The sequence below is a fragment of the Rhopilema esculentum genome, chromosome 21 (genome assembly GCF_057945365.1).
Source record: "Rhopilema esculentum isolate cy_ngs chromosome 21, ASM5794536v1, whole genome shotgun sequence".
NCBI classification, from domain to species: domain Eukaryota; kingdom Metazoa; phylum Cnidaria; class Scyphozoa; order Rhizostomeae; family Rhizostomatidae; genus Rhopilema; species Rhopilema esculentum.
In genome coordinates this window covers 12,413,940-12,424,417 of record NC_142835.1, presented here as the reverse complement: position 1 = coordinate 12,424,417, position 10,478 = coordinate 12,413,940, and the positions used below count along the sequence as shown (strand labels likewise).

Below are 10,478 nucleotides of genomic sequence, written 5' to 3'. Positions count from 1 at the left end.
TGTGATAACGAGTTTACGAATCAAAGGCAAGCAGAATGCAAAATGGTCTCTGCATAGCCACTTTTTTCTTGCAGCTAGGTGAAGGGGAGGGGGCTTAATGGATGCTGTTAATGAAGTAAGTGTTCGACTGTTGTTCTTTGCAAAAAGTAGAGATATTGTTGGATTGCACGAGGCACACATTGACATTAGCTCGGTAGTAACTGGGCAGGAGTTGCTCAGAGCGATTGTGACCAAATTTCCAGGCCTGCATATTCTGCGTGAAAATTTTCTTCTATCGTGTAACCAAGAATACTTAGAAAGTGACCAAGTTGTTGAATTAGCAGGTGGAGAAGAAGTAGCTGTCATACCTCCAATAAGCGGTGGTTAATTTGTTTATCGTTTGCTTCACAAGTCAATCCAAATCTCTGAGAAGGCGTGGTGTGCACATGACCAACAAAAGGAGATGCAGGAAGGGACACTAGATGAGGACAAAGCGTCACACGACCATATTGAATTGACAGTTAGTGAAATTTCTATTGACAGTGCATATAAAAGGGTGCTTTCAAACTCTGCAGGAGCCGTCTCTGTGTTTGTTGGGACCACAAGAGATCATTTTGAGGGCAAGAAAGTTGCAAAACTTGAATATGAAGCTTATGAGCCCATGGCCATCAAAGAATTGAGGCAAATTTGTAAAGATGTACGCAAGAAGCTTGAAGTTACAAAGGTCTGCATCATGCACAGACTTGGGGTAGTTCCAGTTGGAGAACCAAGTGTCATGATAGCAGTCTCATCTGTACATAGAAAGGAATCTCTTGAGGCTGTACAAATTATAATCAATACTCTAAAAGAGACTGTACCTATTTGGAAAAAAGAGATTTATGAAAATGGAATGGGAGAATGGAAAGAGAACAAAGAATGCAAATGGGCAAGGAAATGAAAATGATTCCAATGAAAAAAACCAGTTCGCATTATTTCTAAAATATTATAAAAGCATTTTTGTAAGTGTTGTGAAATGAAGTAACTTTTAATGTTTAGATGAAGCAAAATGAGCTATTTTGTGGTTTTGCTTCTCCAGTTTGTTTTGATTTTTACTTGAAGTTTTGCTGATTTACTTTTAGTGTATACACTCTTGTTCCATACCAGTGGCGTGGCCAGCATGACCATCAGTGGTGGCCTGGCAGGGGGGGGGGGAGCCAGGGCCCCCTAGCTTGATTTTTTTATAGTGGGGGCAAAGCTTGTATAGGGCGCCGACAGGGGCAGCTGGGAGCGGTATTAGCGTTATTAGTCTAATAGCAATTTTTTTCAGCAAAGGCTCTCATAATCTATTGGTCATATATCTTTAAAATGAAACTAGCACCGGAAAATTCTTGGCAAAAACAGTCTATTTGATTAGCTAACTGTTTTCTTGCCACTTTGCAATGATATGGCGTGATATGGCAAGGTAAAGCGAGCAGAAGCCGCTACTCTTGAAACTGATTTGATCCTTTCAAAAATAGACCTCCCTCCTACGCTTGTCGCGACACTTATTGTGACGCATTCATCGGACGGCCTCGAACAAATACTACAGCCACAGCCCTGAAATTGTGCTATTAGGTTTGTGAATCCTAATAGCAACGTCCATATCCAACTTTGTTTGAGTCTCCTTGTGTGACGTAAAGTGGCCAATCATGCTGTTGTGAAAGACCCAATATATGCGGACTTGCTATTAGCCGGGTCACTTCTAATAGCAAGATTCCTCCGTTCACTCTTCCATTCATGTGGCATATTGCGTTTGAAATAAATCATATGGCCGTTTCTAGTTAACGTTGGGGGTTTAAACGACATACTAACAGACAATCCTTTCTTCACAACAACGATAAACACACCAACAGCGACTTCGTTTAAATATATGAAAGATAGTGCTCTCTTTTTATTTTGGTGTAGCGATATGTAGTTTATTCTCAAGCTGTTACGCTAGTTTCATCAAAAATCTAAATCTGCTCATAAATTGAATTGAAAAATATGGTGTTTTGGTTTTTTTGCTAACAATGAGCATTTATCAGAAATATTTGTCCTTATTAAAGGTGAACTGACACGCAAAATTAACTTGAGCTCAAATGAAAGCATATCGAGCATAAATACCTGATACATTATTTTTTTTTTAATATTTAACACAGTTTTCGAGTTATTGAGCGTCAAAGTTAGCCACCGAACATTTTCCGAGCACGGACGAGTTCGCCCGAGCCTTCCGCATAATCGTGACGTCACAAACACCATGTTCACATCACTTGAGCAACACGACAGTCTTAAAGGCCGTACTTTTATGACTTTGCGGAAGAGCATCGAGACATTAATTGTGTAGGTTTTGGCTCCATTTCGACAACCCAATTGGAAAACAGATTATGACTCCTTTACAAACCTTTCATAATAAGGTTTGCAAGAATATCGTAATATTCAACGCGTTTGAGGCCCTTCCTCCGTCTTGCAGGACCCAATGTGTGGCGGGCCAACATATCGTATAATGGTAGCGATAAATATATTGACAGGATTTTTATTTTCTGGAAACCTAAGTAAAACACTTTTATTTTGTTAAGTACGGCTGCTGTTAGACTAATTTATCAGCACCCCCCACCCCCCCCCCAAAGTTAATTTCGGTCTTTGATCCTGGTTATCTTCAAATACGCAGTAAAGATTTAGTAAAGATTTTGAATTTAAGTCACTCATTTTCGTTTTTTTTATTCAATAACATGAAAAATTTTCAGGGGTTAAGAACCTGGTACGATCGAGTCGCTATTTGCAGGAAAACAACTTATTTTCAACTCCCAGGCCGCTGCACTCCTATAACTCGGGTGAACCGATGAGTTTGCAAACCCAAAATAAAATAACGTTCATGATTTATATGGATGTAGAGATAATCTATCGAAGTAATAATATTTTGAATATATTTGTAAAAGAAGCTTGATTCATGATAAAATGATAAGATTCTTACATTCGTCCGCATGATTGAATTCAGAATTGAGAATTTCTTCGAGCAGCTAAAAGTGCCTATTCCTTCCAAACTTAAATTCCCTCCTAACATAACATAGTACCAGCCAACATATATCAATCGTATTTTCAATCAGCCAATCAGCCTCGAATTTTCATGTATCTTGGATCAAAGGCTACGTAGATCTCCTCGAATAGTAACTGAACAAGATGAACTGAACTGTCCAGTCCGTGCGTGATTTCCATTCAAGGAATAAAAACATGGTGTTTGTGACGTCACACGCACTGGGTCACATGAAATGCCGACAATGGTCGAACACTCGACGATAATTTCATGACATTTAGAGCGGAATTGCGTCAAAACGGACAATTATAATTAACCGAAAACTTGAAATTAAGATTCCATGCATCGTTTTCTACATTATATCAAAAAATAGTTTTGCGTGTCAGTTCACCTTTAAGGAGTATTTCAATGTATGATACTTGCCGATATGATTTTGCTATTAAAAGAGGGCCGTTAATAGCAACAAAAAAGAGGCTACGGCTACGGACAGAAAGCCTTTTCATCGTAAGCTGATGATATTCATCTGCGTGCCGCAGGCCGTCGAAGCCAAAGCCTACAGTCGTAATTGAAAGACTGAATGTGTAGACATGACTTCGGAACTGTAGATGTAGTCCAATGAAGGTTTTAGTAGAAATTTGAAAGAATGTCTTTTAATTTTATTTAGAACTAAGAAACGTGCTGCAACTTTACAATCTTTTTGGGATTAGTTTCAAATTCAAAATTATAAGTCTGATAAGTCTGACAATGGGCCATGTTGCTCTAGAGATCAAATAACCCCCGACCGTGGCCTTGCCCCCCCCCTTGATTTTTTTGCTTTTCTCTTTATGACTATGAGAAAGAGAGCGTTACAAGGAAAACGGCAAGTTGTTTTCGACTTGCGGCCAAGATAATCAAGATGTAACGATGAGGTAGAGCATAGAAAAAAACAGTGCAATATTGAAAACAACCATTGAAGAGGGTGTGGTTGGAAATAAAAAACAGCGGCAGCCACGCCCTGATACCACAATTTTCTCTAATAGCAGTTTCAAATCTCTCCCAGCCGCCCCTGGGCGCCGAAAACTCAAAAAAAATTTGATACAACTGATTTGTCTGATTATTAGGTCTCTAAAAGTCAGCAGAGACAAAGAAGATGCCATAAAATTCAAAACTTAATTGGGGCGCACGCTGCCATACCCCCTAGAATAGAGTCTGACTTCAAAGGCACGTCTTTGTGCCCCTTCAGTACTGTATTATCCAGACAAAACATTTGTACTGTTACCAGGGGTGAAAAAATTAACCAATTTTATAGAGGATTGTCAGGAAACAAACAGTTAAATTCATTTGTGTGGAGAACACAGCACTTAAAGTGCACACAGACTGTGTTTAGGGTGTCAGGGGACAGTCTGTGTTCAGACTCATGCCCCCTTCCATGGAAAATTTTGATTTTCGATGAGCCTCTTTGGCTCTGCTGGCCTTTAGAGACCTAATTAACAGACAATTTGGCTGTTTAATTGCTTCATCCTAGATTAGTCCATATGTTATATCTCAAGTCGCTTCCACGAACGTAGTTTTAAGTGCACAAGATAACAAGAAATAATGCTAAAAAGTGCATTCAAAGCTAAAACATAAGAAACCAGCTCTTATTAGGTTATTTCGTAAAGGATAAACTAAACAGATGACTTTTAACTCAAAACATTGACTTCATGTTTCTAACGCGTAGATACTTCAGGCTTCTTTTTCAAGAGGCATATATTGATTTTGACAAGAAAGTTGGGTCGGGCCTAATTTTCTGAACGGTTGAGTTTTGTTTAGCCTTTAATAATATTTCTTTAAAGTTTGATGGAATATTTACAGTGGCGTAACGCACGGTATGCACTATTAAGCAAAAAAAATAAGGGGCCCGAAACATTTGGGCCCTGAAGGGGCCCCTAAGAAGTTTCTCGAAAAAAATTATTTTTGGTTGTAAGCATATATTTCTTAATTGCATTTACAGCAGCATTGAAATGAGCATAAGACTGTATATGATTTGTGAGCAAACACGATATCACAGATATCTAAAATCTAATGGATTTCCTCAATGAAACAGTGTGAAAATGTTTATCTTTCAAGTCTAGTAATGTTTTCAAATGCATCGATCAATGTTCTTGCTTACATTTCACAATGTCTTCAAATCCAACACGCGTTTATGAATCTTGTGCGAGCAAATGAGTCGAGATGAAACGAAAAGTCGAAGCTGCTACATCAAACACAAAGAAAATTTCACTATTTTGATAAAGCACAGACCAAGATCTACCAAACTCATGTCTCCCTCCGCAAAAATCACGAGAAAAGTCACGAGCCATGTCTTTGATGAATCTTCTGAAACTCTTGAAAAGAGCGATGAAGTGCGAATCAACCTTTAACAAAAGCAAAATCATGCCAGCTAGATCTTCCAAAGTCTTATCCAACTGATCATGGCCATCTTTTTGAAGATGTGCTTGATGCTGATCTTAAGAGATTGATTTTGCAGCATGGGCCATGTCGACCTGGTGGTACATTCGAGTGCATAAAGGACTATGGATCTGTCTCTACAAATCTTAGTGCTAGATATTATAATAAACAGGTAAAAAACATTTCAGTTCCAAGGCTATGGCTCTGTTATTCAATCCATGGAAACATGGGAAAAGCTTAGATAAAGATGATAAGAAATAACTAAGGCGGCAGAATTTCTCTTCGAATGTTGTATATTATTTCTTTGGGTTTTTCAGGATAATCTCAAAGAGCGAGTACTTAGGCTCTAATATTTGACTCAAATTTAGTTAAGCAGAGGGCCCCAAAACACTTCTTTTAGTAAGGGCCCCACACTGCTCCATTACGCCACTGAATATTTACCTCATTTTGTATCAAATGACATGATGCATTCAAAGATATGTTTGAAACGCATTTTCTAGCCTTATGAGTAACTGGAATCCTCCAATGATTGGCTAGGACCGACTCTTTCCATTATTTGTCCTACACTATCCTACACTCTCCTAATTTGCCCCTTGACTGTTAGTTGAGTTGTATGCATGTTTTGAACTTGTTTAGCTGCCCCAAAGTACAAGTTTAGCAAAACAAAGGTAAATATTTTATCTGGCGCTTTGGATTCCCCTCCAAGGTGCCAAATGAACACAACATTTACAAAGAGAACAAAACCCTCATTCTACCACATCGTAGGGTCTCTTGAAAGTTCCCCAAACATGTTCTTGACACATTTTTATTTAGTTTATCTGCTTGGATTGGCTTCTAAGAGACAGTAAATTTTGTACGTGAGTCGGTCCAACTTGTCCTGGCATCCCCATGAAAAATTATTCTATTTGCGTCCCTGTGCTCATGTGGGGGTCAGTAGATTTTGTCTCTTTGCTTCATTTCTCGTGGAAGGACCAATTTGTCTCGACGATACAACGATAGGGTGGATTCTTTTCCCTATTACAAAGTAATGAAATCCATTTTAAGACTGGAATTAATCAAACGTACTAAAAGCATGCCTAGATCCTCGAGATGGTAGGTAATTCTCTGTAAGTAAAGTGCAAAAGCAAAAGCTTATAGCCAAGCAGCCACGACTCATGTTAATCTCCGGAACATTTTGTGACAATGGCAGGATTTTTCAGCCTGAAAAGTGTTGCTCTATGTAGGGAAGTGAAAGGCACGAAAGGCCCTTTCTTGAGATGCTTTATGTAGGGACATAAAATCGGATCATTTTATGCAACCAAACCAAACTCTCAGCCTTTTCCATAATCAATTGCTACTGATGAACAATTGGAGATAATTTTCTTGATTTAATGAATGCCAAATCTGGGTACTGTTCATTGGAGATGGATGGAGCGGATAGCAGAGTTTAATTTGCCAAAACCAACTGGTTTGAGAGCTTAAACTTTCCAGACGTTTGGCAGCATATTCAAAACTGTTGAGCTCTTGAAGGGCATTGTTTCCATATCATGATAAGGACAATAAGGCTGCATTTAATAGATAGAGAACGCCAAAACTTTAAGTTGTTCTTGAAATTTTTGTTGATTATCACATGCAATAACACTGTTTTTACATAGAATTAGATTCAAACTCAAACCTCTACTGACCTTGTAGTTGAAAGTACCTTTTCACTACACAGAGTTGCTGACTGCTAGTTTTGAACAGTTTTATATCTTTATTATAACTTTTCATGTATTTGAAAATGCACAAGAACAAATTCTTTCGTTTAAAACCCTTGTTTGTTAGATTTAGTAAGGCCAATCCATTTTTATTTGTTTGTATTTGTATCTACCTAACATCTGAAAATAGTTTTAGGACACTGAGAAGCTTATGCTTATCGAACAGTGTCTTGGTCCTTCCTCTCGATATGACCACACCTCATGATTCATACGCCTTGAATTACAGAGAGCTGGTGACTCTCCTCAATCTGGGTGAAAGTTTGGTCATGCCAGGGACTTGAACCACAGACCCTTGGATCTGTAGTCAGCGCCTCTAACAACTGAGCCATCCTCTCACTTGGCCTAACCATTATTCTAGTTTGCTTTATTTCATATCAAAATCGACATTGGATCATACCTAATTTTCAGGAAATCCTATCACTGCACATTTTACAAGAAATCAAGGGTGGCTGTAGGTAATAAGAAGTAATTTGCGGAAGCTCCTGAGATTTTGCCATTTCTGAGGCTTTAAAATGGCTTAGGATCCTGCAAATTCAATATGGGTTATTTTGAGATATTTTAAAAACAACGTTGGCATTATTAGTAAACAGGGATACCATAAAAGAAAAGTCAAGTAAACTTAGCTGTTACGTTTCACAGTGCATTCCATGATCTGGTAACAGTGTCTCATTATAGACACGCAAATCAACGCAAATATAGCCTATAGACTTTCAAAAACAAACGTGTATACTAGGTTGAGGTCACCTTCGCATTTAAGCAGCAATAATTTTTTAGAACAATAACGCAACGCTGTTTAATGTTAAACAAATTTAACGTTTAAAACTTTATCTAGAACTCTTTCTCCTTAACCTCTCCGTCTTTTTTATCGTCGTTCGCAAAAACTTTGCTAAGCCACTCTTGCTTTCCTGCTTTTGTGCTTTCTCTTGCCCGACGATCTTTTTCCTCCATCCACCTCAATGCTGCAGGCCTAGGATCAAAGTCACATAGTTGTGGCATATTCATATGTATGTAAAGGTAATCGCTGACAGTTTGGCGCTTGAAAGATGATCTGCATGTTGATTAGATTTTGTTATAAAGAGAAATGACCCGCTCACAATCAGCTGAATGGGGTTTGCATACAAGAATGCGGCCAAGGACGATACAGACATCTGAATACTCGTCCCTTGCTCCTTGTAGCATGTTTTGCAGCATGCTGAAGGGATCGGCCTTTGGCATTTCGGCACAATCTTGCAGATCCTGATACTGAATGGCTACATTTGCCAAATCCAAGTCAGGAGCAATAGAGCGGTGAACTTCTTTTATTTCATCTTCTGTGGCCATGATCTTAACAAACGGGTAAATGATTTGGAAGCATTTCTGTCCACTTGAAGTCGCTTGTCTACGAATGTGTTGATTGCTATCACTGATTCGTTCCGAATAGCACTAAACTTTCTGCGATCTGTTACAAACTGATTGGCATCTGGTCGGCGTCTTTCCTTCTCCCAAAGCTTGATCCCGCAAAACGTATTGGCTTCTTCATCATACCTTTCTTTGAATTCATTTTCCGAACCTCCCAGCAAGGATCCAGTGCTCAGCTTGTTCACCCTTTCGCGAAACTTCTCTGCCTCTGGCTCAATGTCCACAATTGTTAGTGAGTCGCTTTGAAGCTTTTTTTGGAACACTTTGATAAAGAAAAACAGGTCTGCAACAAAACACATCAAAATAAGGTTGTCCTTGTTGGTAAGAAGCTTCAGAAACTTTTTGCCTTCAGCATCGCATTGCTCTACGTTGAACTTTATGAGTGCTTGCCACGAGCACAGAATGGCATCAAGAAGAGCAGCTGTAAATTCTGCCCATCTGACCTCAAAATACTTTGGGAAACGACGCAATGTTATCCAACTTAACCGAGTGATCAATTTCTGGGACACTCTTACATAAGTCTTTGTATGCATTTGCAGTTGAATGCACTGCACAAACAGACTTTAGAAGGGGAGTGTCGATGTCTAATTTCTTTTGGTCGTCATCCAGGAGCTTCCAGAGACCACGATGCTCTCCAACATTCTTATTTTCCCCGTCAGTTGAAAGATGAGTTATCACTTTCATTACTTCGTCAAAGCCAACAGTATCCTCTGCTCCCAATTTCAATGCTGTGAGATGCCCAGAGGCACCACGATCAGTCACGTGTCAAATGTCAATAAACTTGAGATCTGATTTCTCATTTTCATCGACTACATTAAGTAGCATGTATGGTTGGCGTGTATGGTTGGAAAGGTTGATTGTAGTTGAATTCATGAGCAAGTTTTGCGGCAATTACTCTTGCTGGCCAAGAAAATGCCGATGATGTCAAACATTTCGCGTCATTGTACACATGGATTATTAGTGACCCTATCTTGTTGGCCAATTTCTGGCGCTGCGAACTCAACATCTTAACCAAAGGCACAGTTTGAGATTTCTCGACAGATGAAAGTTTCTTCAAGCGCTCGGCTTCGAGGCATTCTTTATGTGCTTCACTTTGTAGATGCTCTTGAATTGTGCGAGTTCTTGCCTCTGTGCCCTCGGGAAGACAAATTGGTGGCACTCTACCCCTGTAGCAAGAACGCTTCAGTATGGTGGGGTACGGTAGGCATACAGCACACAGCACACGCTTTCTTTTAGCTTTTGGTCCTGGCACATGCTGGATACATTTGTCACTGATTTGTGTATCTACCTTTCAATGGGTCAATGCTTTTGGCTCGGCATCAACTTCGTTTCTCTGAACGGAAGAGCAAGGGCTGACAGAATCATCGCACGTGTTGCGGCTAGAGCTTGTTTCCTCGTCCTCGCTAATTTCTTTTTCTGTCTTTTCGTGTTCCTTCGATGTCTTTTTTCCAGTCGTTGATGAATTAAAAAATCTATCAATCGTATCTTGCTTCTTGGACGACATTGTTCAGTAGTTTGAAGTCAATTTTGCTTTTGTAAACGTTCTTATTAAGACGTTTATACCAACGTTAATTTAACTATAAATATTCTATCTTGTTTTTAAGCCTCCTTCTTGTTTTATTCTGGGAAATATAAACACTTGAATAGGTTTTGGAACTCAATCAAGACTCTTCTAAAACAATCTCGATGATCTTTTTGACATTTTGTAATTCTGTTTGATTCAGAATTCTGAAAGTCCGAAAATTCTAGAAATTCTGAAATGCATTAGAGTTGGTCAAGCAGTTAAACTTTGCAATATGTATGTACAGAAAAAGTCATGACCCTTTTCCAAGTATGACGAAAATGACAAAGCACCGTTTCTATGTTGGTTAGTGTTTCCGCCCATATGCCTTATACGTAGCTTTTAATATGACATTTAATTTTATAAA

The 10,478-nt window shown here is 39.0% G+C and overlaps 2 protein-coding genes across 2 annotated transcripts; both read left to right on the top strand.

Moving 5' to 3' along the window:
* The first annotated feature begins 4 nt into the window (after positions 1-4).
* On the top strand, positions 5-367 carry LOC148957725 (molybdopterin synthase sulfur carrier subunit-like). The gene has a single exon (XM_089115172.1). It carries the CDS (start codon positions 98-100, stop codon positions 365-367), a length of 270 nt encoding a protein of 89 aa, XP_088971298.1. The 5' UTR covers positions 5-97.
* Positions 368-442: 75 nt separating this feature from the next.
* On the top strand, positions 443-1,076 carry LOC135684699 (molybdopterin synthase catalytic subunit). Its single transcript, XM_065200334.2, has one exon. It carries the CDS (start codon positions 443-445, stop codon positions 914-916), a length of 474 nt encoding a protein of 157 aa, XP_065056406.2. The 3' UTR covers positions 917-1,076.
* The last annotated feature ends 9,402 nt before the right edge of the window (positions 1,077-10,478 follow it).

Excerpts from the sequence above, each read along its gene's own strand:
- LOC135684699 (XM_065200334.2), top strand. The coding sequence starts at position 443 with ATGCAGGAAGGGACACTAGATGAGGACAAAGCGTCACACGACCATATT.
- LOC148957725 (XM_089115172.1), top strand. The coding sequence starts at position 98 with ATGGATGCTGTTAATGAAGTAAGTGTTCGACTGTTGTTCTTTGCAAAA.